Source organism: Ceratotherium simum, chromosome 34, assembly GCF_057802395.1.
Source record: "Ceratotherium simum simum isolate JZ-2026a chromosome 34, ASM5780239v1, whole genome shotgun sequence".
Lineage (NCBI taxonomy): Eukaryota > Metazoa > Chordata > Mammalia > Perissodactyla > Rhinocerotidae > Ceratotherium > Ceratotherium simum.
In genome coordinates this window covers 1,216,063-1,236,093 of record NC_141933.1, presented here as the reverse complement: position 1 = coordinate 1,236,093, position 20,031 = coordinate 1,216,063, and the positions used below count along the sequence as shown (strand labels likewise).

General features: G+C 65.2%; 3 protein-coding genes and 1 non-coding gene across 11 annotated transcripts; 3 read left to right on the top strand and 1 right to left on the bottom strand.

Annotated features, from left to right (window-relative positions):
- Positions 1–314: 314 nt before the first annotated feature.
- On the bottom strand, positions 315–6,387 carry PIDD1 (p53-induced death domain protein 1). 6 transcript variants are annotated; one of them, XM_087422417.1, is made up of 17 exons: positions 6,299–6,356; positions 5,943–6,042; positions 5,203–5,582; positions 4,409–4,822; positions 3,880–4,089; positions 3,741–3,795; positions 3,366–3,567; positions 3,158–3,283; positions 2,833–3,012; positions 2,605–2,752; positions 2,355–2,490; positions 2,120–2,270; positions 1,865–1,988; positions 1,670–1,788; positions 1,479–1,592; positions 1,145–1,251; positions 315–907 (listed from the first exon to the last, which is right to left on the bottom strand). In XM_087422417.1, exons 3-17 carry the CDS (start codon positions 5,504–5,506, stop codon positions 649–651), a joined length of 2,649 nt encoding a protein of 882 aa, XP_087278543.1. In that variant the 5' UTR covers positions 5,507–5,582; positions 5,943–6,042; positions 6,299–6,356; the 3' UTR covers positions 315–648. The 6 variants fall into 6 exon arrangements, 5 of the variants coding, with proteins under 5 accessions (XP_087278543.1, XP_087278542.1, XP_004441098.1 ...); XM_087422416.1 differs by having other exon boundaries at positions 1,145–1,350; positions 6,299–6,355; XR_015549686.1 differs by having other exon boundaries at positions 771–907; positions 1,719–1,788; positions 6,299–6,359.
- A 2,542-nt stretch (positions 6,388–8,929) lies between these two features.
- On the top strand, positions 8,930–11,033 carry RPLP2 (ribosomal protein lateral stalk subunit P2). Of its 2 annotated transcripts, none has more exons than XM_087422421.1 (5): positions 8,930–9,038; positions 9,177–9,300; positions 9,868–9,916; positions 10,717–10,815; positions 10,921–11,033. In XM_087422421.1, exons 2-5 carry the CDS (start codon positions 9,178–9,180, stop codon positions 10,992–10,994), a joined length of 345 nt encoding a protein of 114 aa, XP_087278547.1. In that variant the 5' UTR covers positions 8,930–9,038; position 9,177; the 3' UTR covers positions 10,995–11,033. The 2 variants fall into 2 exon arrangements, with proteins under 2 accessions (XP_087278547.1, XP_004441097.1); XM_004441040.3 differs by having other exon boundaries at positions 8,932–9,038; positions 10,918–11,033.
- Positions 9,960–10,094, top strand: LOC147912507 (small nucleolar RNA SNORA52). Its single transcript, XR_015549812.1, has one exon. It is a non-coding gene; the product is annotated as a small nucleolar RNA SNORA52 (small nucleolar RNA).
- A 3,335-nt stretch (positions 11,034–14,368) lies between the features above and the next one.
- On the top strand, positions 14,369–19,539 carry PNPLA2 (patatin like domain 2, triacylglycerol lipase). Of its 2 annotated transcripts, none has more exons than XM_004441039.3 (9): positions 14,369–14,686; positions 16,477–16,709; positions 16,794–16,859; positions 17,223–17,432; positions 17,729–17,789; positions 17,948–18,124; positions 18,250–18,382; positions 18,591–18,713; positions 18,803–19,539. In XM_004441039.3, the coding sequence occupies exons 1-9, from the start codon at positions 14,500–14,502 to the stop codon at positions 19,071–19,073; spliced, it is 1,461 nt and encodes a 486-aa protein (XP_004441096.1). In that variant the 5' UTR covers positions 14,369–14,499; the 3' UTR covers positions 19,074–19,539. The 2 variants fall into 2 exon arrangements, with proteins under 2 accessions (XP_004441096.1, XP_087278528.1); XM_087422402.1 differs by lacking the exon at positions 14,369–14,686 and adding an exon at positions 14,766–14,986.
- Positions 19,540–20,031: the final 492 nt, after the last annotated feature.

Below are 20,031 nucleotides of genomic sequence, written 5' to 3'. Positions count from 1 at the left end.
GGTAGGTGCTTGGAGGGGACTAAGTGGGCCAAGCGCCCGCCGCCAACAGGGCGGATGCACAATCCCGCATACAGGTGACTTTGTATCCATAGGTGCTGGGGCAGCTGCAGCGGCTACTTTGTAGCAGAGCTCCTCTCCCTCCTGGGGAAAATCAGGACCAACAGGAGGCGCTGGGCATGTAGGAGGTGGGAGAGGTGAGGGGTAAGGAGCAAGGGCTGTAGGGGAGTCTGCATACAGGGCCCCTCCCCGCAGGCGCTGCCCCTGCCTTCCAACCACCCCTCCACCCAACAAATAAACTGAGCTCGGAGACAGCGGCCAGAACAGGGCACGTTTGTTAACACACTGGGGTTACTGTCCCCACACACAGGGAAGCCTGTTTTGTTTGTTTTGTTTTCTTTGCTGAGGAAGATTCGCCCTGAGCTAACATCAGCTGCTAATTCTCTTTTTGTATGTGAGCCACCTCCACAGCACGGCCACTGACAGACGAGGGGTATAGGTCTGTGCCCAGGAATTGAACCCCAGGTCACTGAAGCAGAGCACGCCCAACTTAACCACTAGGCCACCAGGGCTGGCCTGGGAAGCCTTGAAAGTGGGGGCCTCTGACCACTGGCCAGGGCATGGCAGAGGGCAGCCCAAAGTCAGTGGGGTCTAGGCCTGGGCAGGCTCTGGGGTCTGTGATGCCGAAGGGCCAGGTGGGGTAAGGTCTCCAGCGGCCAGGCTTGTGCGCCGGATGCCATCCTGGTACTTGCGGCGGCCGAGCTCCAAGACAGCCCGAACCTCTTCGGCCACGTCCTGCCGGTCGCTCTGCTCCAGGGCCTGTACCAGGAGCCCCACAGCCCCTGGCTGACCAGCCTGGCGCTCAGCCCAGGAGAAGAGCATGTGGCGGATCTGCCCATCCAGGTCGTCCCTGGGAGGAGGGGGAATGGTGATGGAGGGGCCCAGTGCAGGACCACCCACCACACCCAAGGTCCTGCCCACCCTCCCAGGGGGGGTTCCCTGCTCCCTGGACCCCCCCTTTCCTGCCTGTTTGCCCTGCCCCACCGCCCCTGGGTGGAACTTCAGGCAGCCTCAAGCAAGGCCTCCCTGGCAGCCAGGACCCAGGCCTGAGGCTGGCCCGGGGCCCGGGAGGCTCAAAGGAGCTCACCGGAACTCGTGCCGAATTCGCTGCAGCTCACGGTAGGGCAGGCCCAGGTGCAGGGCCACAGCCGGCCAGTCAGGGCCCAGACGCCCGGCCACATTCAGCAGGTTGCTCTGGGTCAGGAAGCCAGTCTCAGCATCGCCCAGGTTCAGAGGTCCCAGGGAGAGGCTAGCCCCCGGCCCCTGCCCAGGTCCCTCTGACCCCCGCAGTCTCTGTTGGGGGGAAGGGGTGCAGTGAGCCCTGGCCTCTGCCCCAGCTCCACCCCGGTATCTCTGGCCACTCCCGGGCCTCTCTGCACCACCCCTGCCCCCTTCACCACACTGCCCCCGCCAGCCCACACCGGCAGCTTGATGGGCAGAGTGGCCATCCACAGAGCGTCCGCGCCCTTTCTCCGCCGGGCGGCCTCAGCCTCCTCAGGCACCTCCTCGGGCACTGCTCCCCGGTAGAAGGACACCTGCGGGCGGGATGAGAGGGGTTCAGTGCTCTGGCCTCTGCCCAGGCAGCCCGGAGGGCCCTACCCCATCGGCCCACCTGGCCCCTCACGGCCTGAGCCTGCCGGTCCAGGGTGGTGGTCACATACACCTCCTTGACGTTCTTCAGGTGCGAGTAGAAGACAAAGCAGACCCTGCCCTCCACGCAGTCCGGGCGGTCTGGGGGTGGGGGACGGCTCAGTGGGGAGCCTGGGGGCGGACCCCAGGGTCCCCTCTCTGTGGGCATGGGGCATACCGGCATCCACATCAATGCCCCTCTCGAAGGCGGCAAAGAATTTCTCGCCCTCGAACATCTCCACGGTGTCGGAGGGCTCGGGGCCGTGGTACCGCTCCAGCAGCCGCCGCAGGGTGGCATCCACCTGGGGGGACACCCGCCAGCTCAGAGCCCAGCGCCCTGCAGCCCCGCCCTGGCCCTCTGGACCCCGCCCTGCTGCCCTCCCAACCTGACCCTCCTGACCTGGCCCTCCCAGACCCCTGACCCTGCCCCCACCTTGTTGAGGGGCAGACACTGCAGCAGGACCTGCTCGGGGTCCCGGCGCCTCTGCAGTGCGATGAGATTCACGCGGTGCAGCCGCAGCCGCTCCCAGGCCTTCCGCGCCAGGCCCCCCACACAGGTCTTGGTGGTGTACCAGAGCCAGTACCTGGGAGGGCTGGGGGTGAGGTGGGGCTGGACGGACAGGGGTGGGTTGGGGAGGGGACTGGGGAGGCTGGAGGGGTGCACTGACCAGGAAAAGTGCGTGACCTGGAAGCGAGCATACAGGTGGCTGAGCTCCAGTGCCACCTGGGCTGTGATGTCATCCCAGGTGGCTGCAGGAGGGGCCCAGTACAGCAGGTGCAGGCGAGAGCGGTCCAGACTCAGGCCTGGGGACGGGAAGGGGCCACAGGCTCAGGCCTCCCTGGCAGGGCTCCCCTTCTGAGCACTGCTCCCCCATCCTGTGGCCACGAGTCCAGGTATGCCACACGGCCGCCTCTCACCTGTGACGCCAGGGGGCAGAGGCAGCTGCACAGTGACTGGCCGGAGGAAGCTGGCGGCGCCGCTCTGCGAGAGGCACAGCAGGGGGCTCACGGCCCCCTCGGGCTCCTCCAGCAGGGCTCGCAGCTCTCTGCTGGCCATATGCACCACCTGGGGCAGACAGGCCCCCCTGAACGCTCACCTTGTGCTGAGGTACCACCCCCTACCCTCGGTGGCCGCCCCGCTCGTACCTGCATGCGGACGTGAAGAGGCTCCTCGGTGGCCCCAGGGGGGAATGTGACCTTGACCCCAGGATGTCCCGAGGAGCACAGCAATGTCCCCTCTGGTGGCACCAGGCAGGCGTCAGACACAGGGCGTGAAACCACGAGGAACCACGAGAAGTGGGGCACCTGGCAGTGAGCCCAGAGCCGCTGGGCGGGGGGGTGGGGTCAGAGGGAGCAGTCAGAGGGGAGTCAGGGTCAGGGCAGAGGGGCAGAGCTGTCCGGCAGGGGTGGACGGGGGTCTGGGCGGGGCCGCTCCTGGAGCTTCCTCCCAGGCAGGCAGGATAGCCCTCACCTTGGGTGCCTCTTCCTCCAGGTAGGTCTCCAGGTCACTCCAGCCGTCGTCACTCAGGGTCCTGACCACCACCTCACGGCAACGCCAGGCCCGCGGTGGCACAAAGAGCAGCCACAGGCCCACCTTCTGCAGGCCAGGGTGGTGTGAGTGCTGGGGCCGGGCCTGGGCCCTCCTCACCCGCCCCCGCCCTGCCCTGCCCCGGCCCTGCCTGCTGGAAGGCCACCCCGTGGGGCTGCAGCTCCAGGACGCCACTGAGCAGGGAGTCGTGGGGACCCAGGGGGACGAGGCATGGCTCCGGCAGCCACAGTCGATAGCGGATGGTGACGGGGGTAGCGGTGGCCCCAGCAGGGAACTGCAGGCGCACGCCACAGGCCAGGGTCACGGAGCAGCCTTGGGGGGTCACAGGGAAGCTGAGCGAGGACAAGGTGAGCATCAGGTCAGACACAGAAGGGGCTGTATGTCTGAGTCTGGCACTGGGGAACCCTAAGAGAAGACCCCCGAGGCATGGGCAAGGTGTCCAGCATGGACAGGGTGACAGGGTGGACAGGTGCCCCTCCAGCCCCACCCCTCCCCCACCTCACACCTGTCCAACTCTGAGCTCAGGAACAGGCTGGGCATTTCCGGGACCGTGGGTGTCCCTGCGGAGAGACAGATGAGTGGTGAAGACAGTGATGGTGCCTGCATCCTGCCCGTGGTCTGCCCCTCCCCAGCAACAAGCTTACCTGGGGGACTGCTGGGGTCTGGCAGGGCCTCGCCCAAGGGGTTCCCCTGCAGTCGCACAAAGGGGGCGTCCAGGAGCTCGGGGGGCACGTCCCGGAGCTGGTTGTCCCTCAGGTCCAGCCGGGTGAGCAGTGGGAGGTGGGCCAGGCCGGCGGGCACTGAGGCCAGGCAGTTGCTGTGCAGAACAAGGAGCCGCAAGGACCGCAGCCCCGCTGCAGGCAGGCACCGGCTTAGGGCCAGCAGAGGACCACTCAGGGCCACCCGGGCCCTGGAGCGTCAGGCCAGGCCGCTCATGCTAGGGCCTCCCGGAGAAGCCCTGCCCTGTGGCTGGACTCAGAGACTAGGGCAAGTCTGCGCAGGGAGCCTCGAAGGCGAGAGAAGTGGGGAAGCAAACGAGGGCTGCCTACGAGGAGCGGGGGCTCCAAGGTGGGCCGAGCCTGTGTGTGCGGGCCCCCCTGCAGACGCTGGGCAGTGGCCGAGGGGAGCTCCCATCAGGCCCAGTGAGCCCAGGGGTGTGTGGCTGCTACTCACCAAGGGAGGCCGGGAGGGTCTGCAGCCGGTTGGAGGCCAGATTGAGCTCGGCGAGGCTGCTCAGGCCTCCGATCTCCGGGGGCAGAGTGTCCAGAAAGTTCTCAGAGAGATCGAGGCGCTGCAGGGTGGACAGGGCCCCCAGGGCCATGGGCAGTGTCTGCAGGCGGTTGTGGGTGACAGCAAGGAAGGTGAGGGCGGGGAGGGCCCCCAGGGCCTCAGGCAGCTCTGAGAGGCAGTTATGAGAGAGCAGGAGGGCACGCAAGCGGTGCATCTGCGGGACGCAGGCTGGCAGCGTCTCCAGGTTGTTGAAGCTCAGATCCAAGTGAGCCAAGCTGGCCAGGCCACTCAGGCTGGCTGGCAGCGTGGTCAGGGAGCCCCGGAGGCTGGCACCCCATGCATCCCAGCGTTGCCCACCTGGGAAGGGGGAATGCAGATGCGACTCAGAGCCAGAGTCCCAGGTCCCAGCGTGGCCCTGCCAGCCAGGGAAGGAGCTTCGAGGAGGCACAGATCTCCACCCCAAGCCCACCCAGACAGACAGACAGACAGACGGAGATACTGGAGAGACACCAGCAGACGGAGGGAGGCAGGGACAGAGACTGCAGGCTCGTCTCAGCTGATGGCCATCACCCATAACCCACCCCAGGAAAAACCCCCACACTGGGGTCTGCTGGGAGACCCCACTGAGCAGCTGCAGCATCCAGGAGCTGCGGCTCTGCCAGCTTCACCTTGGTGAGGGGGAGTTGGGTAGAGCTGCACAGAGAATAGTGATGGGGCTGGGACCAGGTGGGGCTCACCTTTGAGGACCAGGGAACGGAGGCGCGGCAGGCTCCACGGCACCCGGGCCAGGGTGGCCTCCAGCAGCTGAGGGTCCTCGTGGCCACTCAGCTGCAGGAACTCCACCTCCAGCAGCTGACGGGGCTGCTGGGCACACAGGTGCAGCAGCCGGTGGCAGCCCCCAGGGTACAGGTCCAGGCTCAGCCGGTTCCCAGCCAGGAGAGGGGGCACCCCGAGCCCTGCATCCACAGCATCTGTAGCGTCTCTTGCAGCATCTTCTGCAGCAGCCGCCTGGGGCTCCAGCCCCTCCGCCACCGCATCCATTGCCCACCGGCCGTCCTCGGGGGCCAGACATGTCCCAGCTTGCCAGGCAGGCCTGCTCAGGCAGAGCCCAGGGAGGCTGCAGAGTCAGGGGGAGGAGGGGGTGGGAGTGGGGCTGGGCCCTCCTCCCAGTCAAGGGAACAGGGACTCTGGCTGGGAGGAGCCCTTCAGCCAGGCCAGCTGGTCCACAGAGCCCAGAGCCTAGGCTGGACAGATTATGGCTGAAATGGGGCTGAGGAATGGGACCCCCAGGTCTGGGAGGGCAGCAGATAGGGAGACCCTTGTGGGCAGAGTAATCTGGGGAACCTGCTTGCCGTGGGAAGGAAGTGAGGCTTCACATCCTACTTCTGGGCATTTGGACAAGTGACTCTAGAACTGTCGGCTCATCCTGGCTGTCCCTCCCTCCCCTCCTGGACGAGAGGCCAGGGTCCTGCCCCACCTCCAGACTTCACGCTCAGCAGCTTTGACAGGAGGGCCAGAACTCTCATCCACCACGTGGGGGCGGTGGCCCAGGCCAGGGAGGGTGTGATTGTGCTCGCCTATGTCAGAGACGTGAATGGGAGAGGGAACCTGGGGTCTGAGCCACTGGGTGGCTTTGGGGTCCCGGGGACGGGACCCCACCTCCTGACCCCTGGAGGAGGGCTGGCCCGCCACCTTCAGTTCACCCCTCCGTCCGCTAGGGACGGCGGTGCCCGGCGCCTTTGGGGCTCACATGGCCTGGATCCGGTTCCGGCCAGGAGAGCGCGCCTTCCCCGCACCCCCGCCGTCCCACGGCCGGCCTGGGGCCCGCGGTACCTGCGCTCCAGGCCGGGCGCAGTCCCGGGTGCCGGCTCCGCGCCCAAGTTCCCGCCGGCGCGCTTCCGGGCGGGCTGACTCCGGGCGCCGCCCCCTCCGGGCCCCGCCCCGTCAGAGAACGCCCCTTGCTCCCGCTGGGGTCCGCGGGATAGTCCTCAGGGTCCCTCCCCGCCTTGCCTGCCCTCTGCGGCCGGCCGCCCTGGAGACGCGGCTGAGACCCCATCTGCCGAGCCGCCCGCCCCGCCGCACTGTTTCCTGTTATCTGCGTCTGTCGGTGCCGTCCAGCCTTCCCGTCCCGCCGGGAAGGCCCGCTTTGCGCGCCACGAGACCCGCCCCTTCAGAGGTTCTTGGCCCAAGGCCCGCTCTGCTCGGGGCTGTGCATTCCTGGCCCCATGTTAAAATGAGCTGGTGCAGTCTCCGGGCAGGGGGGAGGGGGGCTTGGGGGCTTTGGTGGCTGATGGCAGCTGCTGCCCCACACCCACCCCCTGCCAGAAGCTAGAGCTCTCAGTGTTGTGTCCTTCCCCAGCCAGCCCCAATGGCCTCTTTCTCCAGAAGGCCTTCTGGGGCCTCCTCTCAGGCCCTGCAGAGTGGGGCCCCAGCTCCATGTCCTGACTTTATGGGTGATCACTCCGGGCCAGGTGCTGGGCGTCCTCACATGCTGCCTCCTTCAGTCTCTGTGTGCATCTCACCAGGGAGGAAAAGGAGGCTCTGAGAGATCAGATTTTGCCCCAGGCCACGTAGCTGCTGCATGCCAAAGCCAAGACCCTCAAACCAGGTCTCTGTCTGACTCTCAAGAGAGCCCCCCGCGGCCTGTGCTCATTCTCCCCTTCCTTCACCCAGTAGAGTAGGTGCTCTGCAAATGAACAGATGAACACATCTAGTTCTGCCTGCTCTGCCCCAAATCACATCGTGTGCACCCTCTTTCCTCCACCTCCCCAGTGACTGCCATCCCCCCCGCCAGGATGGGCAGTTCCTCCTAGGCATCCATTCTCCCCAGCTTCTGTCCCCCATTCAGTTTCTGCCTAGCTGCCAGAAGAATCTTCTATAAAATCCCTCACAGGAATATTATTCAGCCTTGAAAAGGAATTAAATTCTGATACATGCTACAAGATGGACGAACCTTGAGGACATTATGCTGAGTGAAATAAGCAAATCACAAAAGGACAAATACTGTGTGATTCCACTTATTTGAGGACCTAGAGTCGTCAAATTCATAGAGACAGAAAGTAGGATGGTGGGTGCCAGGGGCTGGGGGTGGGGGATGGGGAGTTAGTATTTAATGAGTGTGGCGTTCAGCTTGGGAACATGGAAACAGTTCTGGAGATGGATGGTGGTGATGGTTGCACAACAGTGTGAATGCACCTAACACCACTGAATTGTGTGACTAAAATGGTAAATTTTATGTTGTGTTATTTTACCACTCAAAAAAATAATCTCAATGTGCCCCTTCCCTATGTGATTGCAACAAATTCCTATCCTTGTGAGGATGGTCTCCCTGCTTGACCCCAGCTGTGTGACCTTGAGCAAGAAAACCCTTCTGTGCCGGTGCTCCTCCTCTATAACATGGGGGGAATGACTACATGACGCCTAGGGCAGCTGTCTGTTTTGTGTTAACACACAAGCGCTTGATGCCTACACACGAGGGCTCGCCCTGTTAGAGCCCCCATGGGCCGGCTGCTGCCTTGGGACCCATCTCCAGCCACTGTGGGCCTCTGCATCTCACTCCTCTGCCTGCTGCTCGCCCCAGATCTTCGCAGGCCGGCTCCTTCTCGTCTTTCAGCTCGGGGTCAGCGCCTCGTCCCCTCAGCGTCTCTCTCAGCCTGGGACTGCCTCGTTTATTCACTTTGCACCCCTCGCACTAGAAGGTACGTTCTGCGGAATCACGTCAGGCTGTCCCCTCTCAGGACGCCAGCCTGCAGCAGGGTCCCTGACACGGAGGAGTGACATGTGCTGATATCCGCGTGGATGCTAAGGTCAGTTCAGAGCCGACACGGCCAGGGCGGGGGCCGGTCACTCGGACCTGGCCACTCCTGACCTGGGGGGCAGCCACTAGGCCCAGGCGCCTCGGTTATGCGGTGTGAATGTGAGGGACGGCTCGCCCGCGTCACCCGGCCCGGACAGGATGAGCGCCACCTGCCCCCGCAGAACACCAAGCCTCTGTCCCAGCGGCAGGGAACTACCGAGAGCCGGAAGCGAGGCGGCCTGAGCAGCCTCCGCGCAGCCCACGTGCAGCCCGTGCACGCAGCAGCGCGCCGGCGCTTCCGGCAGCCGTGCACCACGGGACTTGTAGTTCGCTGGCAGCATCGGCCGCTCCCAAAAGGGGATACGTCCCAGGCGTGGCGGCCGCGCTGCTTGCTGGGAGCTGTAGGCGCCGCATGGCATGCTGGGAGCTCTCAACGAGAGCTGCGGCCTCGCGCCTTGCTTCGCCCCGCCGTCCCAGAGATTTCGGGGGACCCCCGCCCCACGCTGTACAAGAAGGCTGCCCCGGAACTGCCCTGAACTGCCCTTCGTCTTTGCTGTGGCGGCTGCGGGACGGAACGGGACGATGGCTTCTTCTGCGTCCTCATTGGCTGAGCGCCGCGTGACGCCACTCGCAGGCGCCCCCGCGGGGCGCGGCGCGCGGGTCCCGGAGGCTTCTGGGTAGCGGATTACCCCCGCCCCCCGCGCCGGCGCCTTCCTTTCCGTCCCGGACGCCGCCGAGGTCGCACGCGTGAGGCCTCTCCACCGTCGCCGCAGCCGAGTGAGTGGGGTGGCTGGGCCGCGGTGCGGGCCGGGTCGGGGCCGCGGGGCGCGGGGCGGGCTCGGCGGGGGCCCCGGGCCGGGCCACGCGCGGCCGGGAGGGACCTGGTCACGCCGCCGCCCTGTCCTTCCGCTGCAGGATGCGCTACGTCGCCTCCTACCTGCTGGCCGCCCTGGGGGGCAATACCTCCCCCAGCGCCAAGGACATCAGGAAGATCCTGGACAGCGTGGGCATCGAAGCGGACGACGACCGGCTCAACAAGGTAGCCGGCCGGCCCGGAGCTCCGCGCGTGGGGCCCACTCCTACCCGGTCGCGTTTACCTTTGGAAAGAGCAGTTTACGTGTCCGCAAGTTTGGGGGAGGCCTGTGCCTGTCCACGTGGTCGTGTCTTGGCTTGCGTTTTGGGGCCCTGATGCAGCCCCGAGGGAGCAAACGTGGGTGTGAGGCCACGTCCCACCCCGCGTGGCTTGGTAGGAGTACAAGGCAAGTCACGTGTAATTAAAAAGTCGTTAGTAGCTACACTTTTGCAAAAGGGAAGAGGGCCGAGCACACTTCACTGCCGTCTTTTTTTCTACTACTTACTGAAGGCGTTATTTCCACGGGTAGTAACGAGTCTTAGAAATTTGGTACAGGTTCTCACTTGCAGCCCGTTTCCATTCAGAGATTCTGCGTGTGGGTATTAACTGCAGTGGGTGGTGCAGGCCCAGAAGCCTCAAGGCGTCTCCTCGTTGTGCCCGAGGCCAGCCCTCCCCTGGCTGGAGAAGGCGGTTAAGTCCCACGGGTGTGATGGTGGGTTCCTGGTAACTGCTGGCTCTGGTTGTCTGCTCTAGGTCATCAGTGAGCTGAACGGGAAGAACATTGAAGACGTCATTGCCCAGGGTGAGATTGTGTGTGCGTCAGGTGGTGGGGCGCTTTGTTTTCATCGTCCATCCTAATCCCTGCTGGTCAGCCTGTGGCCTGCCAGGTTTCGCTTGTGGACCAGAGCACCGTAGGAGCCTCGCCCGGAGGAGTAGGCAGGGCTTCAGTGGGCTCATGCCACGGGTGCTTCTAGACACTCCTGGGGGCAGGGGGCGCCCTCATTTCCTGGGCGTGGTTGCTGTGCCTGCAGTGTCTGGGGACTGAGATCTTGTAAACAAGTCTGACCACGTGCTTTGGATGGGAGGGGGTTGGGAGCAGAGGCTGGGGGTGCCAGGGATGACCACAGGCCCATGCTTCCCTTTGCTGGGCAGATGGTTTTGTGGTGACATCAGGTTGGAGCTGAGGGGACCTGTTTGAAAGCTGAGTTGTTGGGGCAGCTGTTTCTGTCCCTGGGCACGTGATGGGGCAAAGCCAGCTTCCCAAACAGTCTCATTTATGAGCTCACTGCTGGGGACGAGGGTCTGGACACAGGCAGCAGGCTCATCGCTGCCTGGTTATAAACGTGTTCAACTCACCTACAAGGTGGGGTGCTTTGGCCCAGCGGCTCCTGGAGGGGTACCTGGAAGCTGAGTCCCCAGATAGAAAGTTTCTGGGGCTGGAGGTGTGTGTGGCAGAGCCTTCTGTCCAGGAGCAGGGGAGCCTGTGCGCTGGCACTTGGGGATGGGCCTGATACATTGGGCAGATGGTTTCGTCACTCTCCTGGATTAGCCTTCAGGCCAAACACCTGCTCTGGTCTCACCTCCCTTCTCTGGTTTTGGTAGGTATTGGCAAGCTGGCCAGCGTGCCCGCCGGCGGGGCTGTGGCCGTCTCTGCTGCCCCGGGATCTACAGCTCCTGCTGCTGGTTCCGCCCCAGCCGCAGGTAAGTGGAGGCTCAGGCAGCTGTGGTGGTGGGTGCCCTGGGGTCTCTGCTAGGAGTCTGCCCTCCCTGCTGGCCTCGCTCACTGGCCTCTTCTCTCCGCAGTAGAAGAGAAGAAGGAGGAGAAGAAGGAGGAGTCCGAGGAGTCAGACGACGACATGGGATTTGGCTTGTTCGATTAGAGTCCCACTCCCCTGCAAATAAAACTGTTTTTAAGTATCTCTCCAGCGGTCCATGAGCACTTGGTCAGAGTGTGGCCTCTGCACTCTGGCCTCAGTGCAGGGCAGGTGGGGGCCCCATGGTGGGTGGGCAGGCCTCATCCAGGAGGGGCCCATCCCAGTGAGGGGGAGCAGCTGAACCCTGGTTGGGGGGGTGCTGACGATACAAGGGTCTGGTGCAAAAATGAATGCTTGGGGGGTGTGTGTTGTTTTGGGTGTGGCCAAGCCTTGAGCGGGCTTGGGAGGGTACATGAGCCCCCTTCTTGGGCATGGTCCTGGCTCTTGAGGTCTGCCAGCGCCTTCCCATTGAGTGCAGCCTTCAGGGGGACACCCAGGAGAACTTCAGAAGCAGCAGTGGGTGGTCTGCACTGCTCATTGAGGTGGCTCCGGCTGGGCAAGGCCAGCACTTCTCCCAGGACCTGTGATGGTCTTCAGTTACACGAGAGGAGGTGTGGGGGTGGGTGCGTGGACCCTGCATTTCCCTGCAAGGGTCAGTGCTTCAGCTCTACCTTAATCCCTGAGCAGCTTGGAGCACTCATGTAGTTTATCTGAGCCTCAGTTTCCCCAGCAGTCTGATGGGCCAACACCTGGGCACGTGTGGAAATGGCTTGTGGGCAGTGACGTTGGGCCACGTGCTCACTGGGTCCTTTTGGGGTGGGCTTGCCCATACCCTTCCCACCAGGCTCTGTCCTGGAATGGTGGGGGAGAGGGCAGAGGCCCTCCCACTGTCCACCAATGCCAGGCCACCTAGGAGACAGTGCTTCCCCCTCCGAAGGCTCTGGGTTGGTTGGCTGTGGTATGGTGTGTAGCTACTGTGTGCAAGGCCACAGCACTGGAGAAGCACCTGCCCCTGTGGAGAAAATAATCAGTATGATAGCAGACAGCTGGGCTGGGGAGGCTTCCCTTGGGTAAGGCTCCAAGACCTGAAGGAAGAGGCCGGGGGCAAGAGTGCAGGGGTGTGAGGGGAAGAAGGTCTTGAGACCCCTCGGGTTACCCAGAGGAGCGGGGACTCGGGGAGAGGGAGAATCCGTGCTGCGGGGGTGTGGGACATGGAGCCAAGAGAAGGACCACTGCAGAGATCCTGGCAGCGTGTGCTGTGAAGGGGGATGAATGGGGCTGTAGATGCCGGGGGTCACAGGTGGTGGGGGACCACAGCCCTAGGCTGGGGTAGAGGGCCCCCCAGAGGAGTGGACCTAGGGTCCAGGGCAGAGCTCACCATCCCAGCCTCAGACTCCCCTGTGTGGGCTGGAGGACACCATGGGAGTGGGGACAAGACAACTGCTTGGTAGAATCATCACACACCAGACCCCAGGGCTTCTCCACCGGGCCCACCTCCCACCCCCACCCAGGATTCCTGGAAGGGCCGCCCTGTTCCTGGCTCCAGAGCTGACAGTCCCAGGGGCCTGGAGGGAGGAAATGTACTCAAAACAGTTCAACCTTGTGTGGAAATGGGGGCAGAGATCTCCCTGCACTGGGGCAGCACCACCCTCCAAGGCCCCAAGGCCCCTCAGAAGCAGGGAGGGCCTGGACCCTGGCCTCTCCTTGGAGCAGGTCTGTAGGGGACCTTCTTGGGTCCCGGGCTCAGCCCGCCCTGCCCGGTCCCATCTTGGTTGTTATGCTGGTGACCCCTGGACTTTCCTGCCCAGCCTTGGGTTCCACCCCATCCCCACTGTGAGGCACTTGTGCCCCTGCTGTCTCCAGCAGCACCCCCAGGGCTTGGTCATTAAGGGCCCTGATGGTCCTAATGGGACCACACCCTCTCTGTGCTGTTCCTTCATCCATACCTCCATGGGATGGGGTCCCATGCAGGGAGAGGGACAAGTCTTTGTAAGTCAAATTTGGTCAGATCCCGACTCCTGCTTTCTCCTGTCCCAGGGCCCAGGCCAGGGCTCCCCTCTCCTTGCAATCCCCCCACCCAGGGCCTTTGCACATGCGCTTGGGTGGCTTGGGCAGCCCTGTGCGCTTCCTGGGTGAACTCTGTGTCCACACACGTTTCACTCCTCTAGGTCCTCATTTTGAGCTTATGTAAACACTGTCTGTTCCCTGCCCCCCATAGGGCCGGGTCTTCATTGACCCTGCTCACTGTGCTACCCTGTGCTGGCGCACATGCCAGGCACACCATCGGTGCTAACAATGGTGGTAGGGAGCACAGAGGCTGAGAGCTGGACAGCATGACCCCAGATGGCCGTGTCCTGGGGAGGCCCTGGTCTGGCTTCTGGGCCTGGGCCTGGGCCTGGGTGGGGGGGCAGTCCCATGCCGCAGCCAGATTGGCCGCAGCCCTGGCACCAGCTGCGTCCTGAGCTGAGCGCCCGCCTAGGAGTGAGTGTGTCTGGGGAAACACGCACACTGCCCCAGGAGCCTCCCCACCACCTCAGCATGGATCAGCCCCTTTGCGAGGTGGCGTGAGGTGCAGGGCTGGCTCCTGGAACCAAGCCAAGCGAGGCCTGACCCACACGCTCCAGGAGAAAAATGCGGAAAAGGGGTGGCAGGGTGACATCATCCGGGGTGCTCCACCCGCTGGGGCAATTCGCGGGGGCGGGCAGGGCCCGAGTCATACCCAGGTAGACCCCACAGCCTGAGGAGCCGGCGTCGGACGCAGGTAGGACCCGGGTTAGTGCCCAGGAAGGGGGGCCGCGGCCGGCAGGGCTGGGGCCCGGATGTCAGGTGTGGGTTCGCGGCGGGCGCTGGCTCTGAAGTAGTCTGTGTGTGTGTGTGATTCGCATCCGGCCCTGGATGTCAGGGGGTCAGGCTGTGGACGAATCGGTGGACACTGGGGGTCCCTGCCCTGGGCGAGCTCCTCAGTGTCCCGGGCGGGTGTTGTAGGCGGACCCCCGAGGGAGGGGTCAGCAGATGCTTAGGCAGCAGGGCCCTCCCCTCGCGTGGTCTCGGGGCCGAGGGCGAAGTCTCGGGCCGAGCTGGGCCACCGGGGCGGGAGCGGGGTCCCGGGGTCGAGGTGAGCCTGGGAGGCCGAGGTCGGGTCTCCAGGGCCAGGGGCGGGGTCTCAGTGGCCCTCTGGGGCGGGGGCGGGGCTCCAGGGCCGGGGGCGGGGTCTCGGGCTGAGGTCTCAGGCCCGGGTGGGCGTCTGGGCCGGGGGCGGGGCTCCACGACCGGGGGTTGGGGTCTCAGTGGACCTCCGGGGCGGGGGCGGGGTCTCGGGCTGAGGGCTCAGGCCCGGGTGGGCCTCTGGGCCAGGGGCGGGGCTTCAGGGTCCGCCCCGAGGGCGCGGCCGTTCCTCTCGCCCACGATTGGGCCGCGCGTGCCGGCCCCGCCCCGCCCACTTCCCCCGCGCCCACCCCCACTAAAAACACTGCCTCCGCCCCCGCCCCGCGCAGTGTCGCCGCCTCCGCCGGCGGAGACCCCGAGCGGGAGTGACCGAGGGACCGCCGCGTCCGGCTCCAGAGCGAGCGGCGAGCGCGCGGTGCACACCAGCCGGCCGCCCGCGGAGCCCCGGAGCCCGGCGGCCGCCGCGATGTTCCCCAAGGAGGCGACGTGGAACATCTCGTTCGCGGGCTGCGGCTTCCTCGGCGTCTACCACGTCGGCGTGGCCTCCTGCCTCCGCGAGCACGCGCCCTTCCTGGTGGCCAACGCCACGCACATCTACGGCGCCTCGGCCGGGGCGCTGACGGCCACGACGCTGGTCACCGGGGCCTGCCTGGGTGAGCGGGGCGGGCGGGGCCGGGGGATGCTCTTCGTGAGCTAGAGCGCCCCCCATCCCTCCACACAGGGGCGCTGGCCCGGCCGCGGGTGCCACCGGAGCTCCGGGTGCCGCGGGGAGGGGTCTCTGCTCAGGCCGAGGGTCCAATCCCGGGCGCCGCCCGGGGGGCGGGGCCTGGTTTGTTTTGCTCGGATGATGCTCAGGGATTGGGGTACGGCCCCGGCGCGCTTCTGGGCCTGCCTCTGGGCGCAGAGGTTGCGGGACGGGCAGGTGCGGCGGAAGCTGTCAGTGGAAAGAGAAAGTAAGTCGTGGGCGGGACCGTGAGAGCCGGGGGAGGGGCCTAAGCCGCCCCCCCTCGCTCCCGGCATCGGGCATCGGACCGAGAGCCAGCGGTCACTGCGTCCTGGAGCCCAGGGCCTAGTATGGGGGTGGCTTCTGAAGAGCGCATCTGGGCACTGTGGCCTGGTGCCTCCCGAGGGCCCCTGGAGAAGGAGACCCACAGGTTAGGCCTGGGCATAGCAGACTCTCTCCCGCCCTCTCCTGCCTTGCACGCGGCCCACCGTGGGCCTGAGTCCCCAGCTGTGGCCAGCCGTTTTTGCTCACCCCATGGGTGGGAGGTGCTCCTGGACTCTCCAGCCCGGGCCTCAGGTGGTCTGTGTGTGCTGGGATGGGCTCCCCCACTCACATACTTCCGGCCTGCGTCTGCGAGGGGTGTTTATAGCATGCCGAGTCTTAGGAGTCCTGGGAATGCTGCCCAGCCCCCAGCCTACTAGAGCAGCCCAAGTGACAGAGGGGTCATCAGGTTCTTGAATGTCTTGCCCAGCAGGGGCCTGTTAGGGTTCTCCCCTGCCCCCTTCTGATGACCTTTGACCTGAGAGGGGTGGGGTGGAAGGAGCACAGCTTTATATTCTTGGGACCTGAGGATTCACGCTGTGGCCCTGCCCCCCCCCATGGAGGCCCGCAGGCCAATGCCTCTCAGACCCCCATGCTGGCCTCAGGACACACCTAGGTCCCTGGCAACTAGTTGAGGACATGGCTCCCGCAGTGCCTCTTCCACCCCACTCCCAAGAAGCCTCTTTCTCACCATCCGTCTTGAGCCACTGGAGTCCCCCCAGAGTGGAGGTGCTGGTCCCACACTGCCCCACTCGTGGGCAGGGTGCTGCTCCTGGAGGAGGGCATGGTCCTCAGCTCCTCCCCAAGGCCTCCTGCTCCCTGACCACTCCTGGGCCTGCTCCCACTCTGGCTTTGTCCTAGGCCAGCACCCAGGGTCCCCCAAGGGGGATGTTGGGGGTTGCCTGCTCTTGGCTGCCGTGGGACACAATCACGTTTTCTCAGCAGTGGTGGGGCCCCACTATTTCCAACCTCGTGTCTCCTGGGCTGTGGGACCCCTGGGCTGCACTGGGCTCTGCGGGTCTGGATCTGGCCAAGTGGGTGAAGACTGAGTCTGGTCAGAGTTGAGCTGCTGTCTTCCCCCTTCCCAGGCTGGGTGCCACACCACGCCAGGCTCAGTGACTCATGGATCGGGGCAGGCAGAGTTGGGAAATACTGGCCAGAGGGCAGGCTCCGGCCCCAGCTGTCTGCCCTCCCAGGGGTGGTGGCCTGCCTCTCTCTCCCCAGGGCAGGTGGCAAGAGTCCCACTTGTGGGCTGCGTCCCATGGTAGGCACTGGGAATCCTCCAGGGTAGATGGGGCGACACTGGGTCTGTGTGCCGGGGGACCTCGGGCATGGAGCCGTGGGGGGTGTGCTACAGCCAGGAGTGCCAGCCCCTGACCCTTGGCCCTGCTGCCCCAGGCGAGGCCGGTGCCAACATCATTGAGGTGTCTAAGGAGGCCCGGAAGCGGTTCTTGGGTCCGCTGCACCCCTCCTTCAACCTGGTGAAGATCATCCGTGGCTGCCTGCTGAGGATCCTGCCTGCTGAAAGCCATGAGCGGGCCAACGGGCGCCTGGGCATCTCCCTGACCCGTGTCTCTGATGGCGAGAATGTGATTATATCCCACTTCAACTCCAGGGATGAGCTCGTCCAGGTGGGCCCTGGTGGGGCCGCGTTGGGGGTGCAGTATGAACCCCGAGGCCCCTGCTCATCACCCCCTCTCTGCCCCCGCCCGCAGGCCAATGTCTGTAGCACCTTCATTCCTGTGTACTGTGGCCTCATCCCGCCCTCCCTCCAGGGCATAGTAAGTACCCCCGGGCACCTTCCTGGGTGACAAGTCAGCTACTGTGTGGGCTACGGGACAAGAGTGGGGGGAAGGCCATCTGTGCCCCTGCCACTACCCCTCACTCCTGCCACGGACCGTTGCTCCACTTCCCCCGGGGTTACTCAAGAGCCAGGCCCGCCCGTGGAGATGCACAATTTCTGTGGCTGCCTCCCCTCCCCCCACCACTGCTGGCTGTCTGCTCAGTGGCCAGGCAGCCCACGGCCAGTGCCCAGTGGGTGAAAGGCCCAAACGAAATAGCCACTGGCTAGGCCCGTGGTGGCTGGTGGGGCAGCTGGCTCACCCTGCAGGCCTCTGACCGTGTGGTGGTGTTCCCTGCCGCAGCGCTATGTGGACGGCGGCATCTCGGACAACCTGCCCCTCTACGAGCTCAAGAACACCATCACAGTGTCCCCCTTCTCGGGCGAGAGTGACATCTGCCCGCAGGACAGCTCCACCAACATCCACGAGCTCCGGGTCACCAACACCAGCATCCAGTTCAACCTGCGCAACCTCTACCGCCTCTCCAAGGCCCTGTTCCCTCCCGAGCCCATGGTGAGCCCCCTGGCCCGCACAGCCTCTCCTCGCTGAGCACTGGGGGAGAAAGCTGCCCGTGTGACCTCTCCTGAGTGACCACGGTGGGGTGGGGATCCGGACGCCCTCTTCTGAGGGCTGGGGATGAGTGCTGTGTCCTGTACAGCTTCTCCACCGGGCGGCAGCCTGTCTAGCCTGGATCTGGATCCAAGGTACCTTGGTGGTGTGTGCGTGTGTGTGTGTGTGCAGGGAGTCTAGGGGGCAGAACAGGGCATGTCTGGCTCCTCTGCTCCATTTTATCCATCCCCCTGCCTTAGGTGCTGCGAGAGATGTGCAAGCAGGGCTACAGGGACGGCCTGCGCTTCCTGCGGCGGAACGGTGCGTGCGCGGCCCTGCCCAGGAGCTGGGAGAGCGCTTGTCCAGCCCCTTTGGCCAGGCAGGTGGGCTGGGCTGGCAGGCAGGCTCTGTACTACTGGCCCCTGCGGGCCTGCCGGGCTGCGGCCGCGCTGATGGCGGGTGCCGTCCTCTCCACTCAGGCCTCCTGAACCAGCCCAACCCACTGTTGGCGCTGCCGGCCGCCCACCCCCAAGCCCCGAAGGACGAGGACGCGGAGGAGGCCGAGGCGGCCACGGAGAGGGCTCCAGCGGAGGGCCACTTGCAGCCGCCCGGGGAGGATCACATCCTGGAGCATCTGCCTGCTCCGCTCAATGAGGGTGTGAGGGGGTGGAGTGGGGGGAGAGGGGCGGGACCTGGCCTGCGCGGAAGCCGAGGAGCAGAGTGGGCCTGGCCCGTGCCTCCCCGACCGGCCGCCAACTCCCCTTCTGCACCCCACCCGCAGCCCTGCTGGAGGCCTGCGTGGAGCCCAAGGACCTGCTGACCACGCTGTCCAACATGCTGCCCGTGCGTCTGGCCACGGCCATGATGGTGCCCTACACCCTGCCGCTGGAGAGTGCCGTCTCCTTCACCATCCGGTGCGGTGGGGAGGGGAGCGCAGGGCACCGGGCTTTGGGGTCATCCATGAGCGGTGGGCACCCCGGGGGAAGAGGCAGCTGGTTGGGGGCGCTGCGGAGATGCCGGGTCAGGGGTTCCAGAAGCCGGGGCACAGACTGGGGTGGGGTGCGGGTGGGCGTCAGGGCCCAGCCATAGCCGCTGAAGCCATGCCTCCCAACCCCGCCCTAGCTTGCTGGAGTGGCTGCCCTACGTCCCTGAGGACATCCGGTGGATGAAGGAGCAGACGGGCAGCATCTGCCAGTACCTGGTGATGCGCGCCAAGAGGAAGCTGGGCAGCCACCTGCCCTCCAGGTGAGCCCCTGACTGCCGCGTCCACCGGGGGCCGCAGCCTCCGTGGCCCCCACTAAGACCCTCCCTCCTTGGGTCCCTCCCGGCTGCAGGCTGTCAGAGCAGGTGGAGCTGCGCCGCTCCCAGTCGCTGCCCTCTGTGCCGCTGTCCTGCGCCGCTTACAGCGAGGTGCTGCCCAGCTGGATGCGCAACAGCCTCTCGCTAGGGGACGCACTGGCCAAGTGGGAGGAGTGCCAGCGCCAGCTGCTGCTGGGTCTCTTCTGCACCAACGTGGCCTTCCCGCCGGACGCCCTGCGCATGCGCGCCCCTGCCGATCCTGCCCCCGCGCCCCCGCAGCCCCCGCCCAGCTTGCCCCCTTGCTGAGCGTCCCTGCTCCGGCTTTCCCCAGCCCCCTGGGGTCCCGGTGCTGAGGGCCGGTCCCCCCAGCTTCCCTGCCCCGTGAGGCGGGGCCCTGCGGGGGTTGAGATTCCCCCCTCCCGGCCTCTCTCCATACCCCCTGCGGAGTAAGGAGAAGGGGGCTTGGCTGTCAACCCTCCACCAACCGCTCACGGGCTGCACTGAGGAGGGCGAGGTGCAGAGGGCCCCACTCACCTGTGCCTTAATCTCCCCCTCCAGGCCCCACCCTAGGGCTGAGGGGGCGGGGCCCGCGCCTGGGGGCTCCTGGACCTGCGACCCCCGCCCGAGGCCCCCGCCCGTCAGCGCAGTATTACTTCTGAGAACTTTGCAGCTGCTCCTGCCTCTGCATTTTTCATGTTTGCTGAAGAATGTTTGTAAAGAATTATTTATTTTCGCCAAAGCAGATGTAATAAATGCCACAGCTCACCCCTGCCTTCTCGGTTTGTATGTGACTCGCTGGCCCCAACACCCTCCCAGCTGACCAGTGTCTCTGCAGCTTCAGGTCCGGTCTTCCCCGGTGAGATCCTTGAACCTGGCATTCTGGGCCTGCCCGCCAGGCGGCCTGGGGCTCTCTCCTAAAAGCACCTGTGGGTCTCTTGCCTCCAGCCCACTCCTCTGGCTGGGACCCATATGTTTGCCCCCTACTTTGCCCTGAGGCGTGCTGGCTGACCCTTGGGCTCAGCTTTCCAAGGGCCATGGAAATATTAGGGGACCAAGCTCCCTGCTAAATAAAAGCTACGCAATGTTTACAAAAGGTGGCGTCTGCACTTCCACTCTGCGGTGACACGGGGCGTGGGGCTGATTTCAGGGTTGGACGGCTGCGGAGGGTGAGGTTCCGAGCTGAGCGCTGGGGACCTGGGAGCCTCCACTTTGCGCATTTGGCCCAAGGCTCTGTGTGAGGTGCAGGTCTTCCCCTTGTCATCAC

What these genes read in the sequence shown, in the direction of transcription:
- RPLP2 (XM_004441040.3), top strand. Translation starts at nt 9,178, where the DNA reads ATGCGCTACGTCGCCTCCTACCTGCTGGCCGCCCTGGGGGGCAATACC. An exon ending in ACGACGACCGGCTCAACAAG is followed by an intron (nt 9,301 to 9,867) that starts GTAGCCGGCCGG and finishes TGTCTGCTCTAG; the next exon opens with GTCATCAGTGAGCTGAACGG. An exon ending in TGGTTCCGCCCCAGCCGCAG is followed by an intron (nt 10,816 to 10,917) that starts GTAAGTGGAGGC and finishes TTCTCTCCGCAG; the next exon opens with TAGAAGAGAAGAAGGAGGAG.
- PNPLA2 (XM_004441039.3), top strand. Translation starts at nt 14,500, where the DNA reads ATGTTCCCCAAGGAGGCGACGTGGAACATCTCGTTCGCGGGCTGCGGC. An exon ending in CCAGGGATGAGCTCGTCCAG is followed by an intron (nt 16,710 to 16,793) that starts GTGGGCCCTGGT and finishes CCCCGCCCGCAG; the next exon opens with GCCAATGTCTGTAGCACCTT. An exon ending in GGCAGCCACCTGCCCTCCAG is followed by an intron (nt 18,714 to 18,802) that starts GTGAGCCCCTGA and finishes TCCCGGCTGCAG; the next exon opens with GCTGTCAGAGCAGGTGGAGC.
- PIDD1 (XM_004441041.3), bottom strand. Translation starts at nt 5,506, where the DNA reads ATGGATGCGGTGGCGGAGGGGCTGGAGCCCCAGGCGGCTGCTGCAGAA. An exon ending in AGACCCCAGCAGTCCCCCAG is followed by an intron (nt 3,796 to 3,879) that starts GTAAGCTTGTTG and finishes GTCTCTCCGCAG; the next exon opens with GGACACCCACGGTCCCGGAA. An exon ending in CTCAGGCCGTGAGGGGCCAG is followed by an intron (nt 1,593 to 1,669) that starts GTGGGCCGATGG and finishes TCCCGCCCGCAG; the next exon opens with GTGTCCTTCTACCGGGGAGC.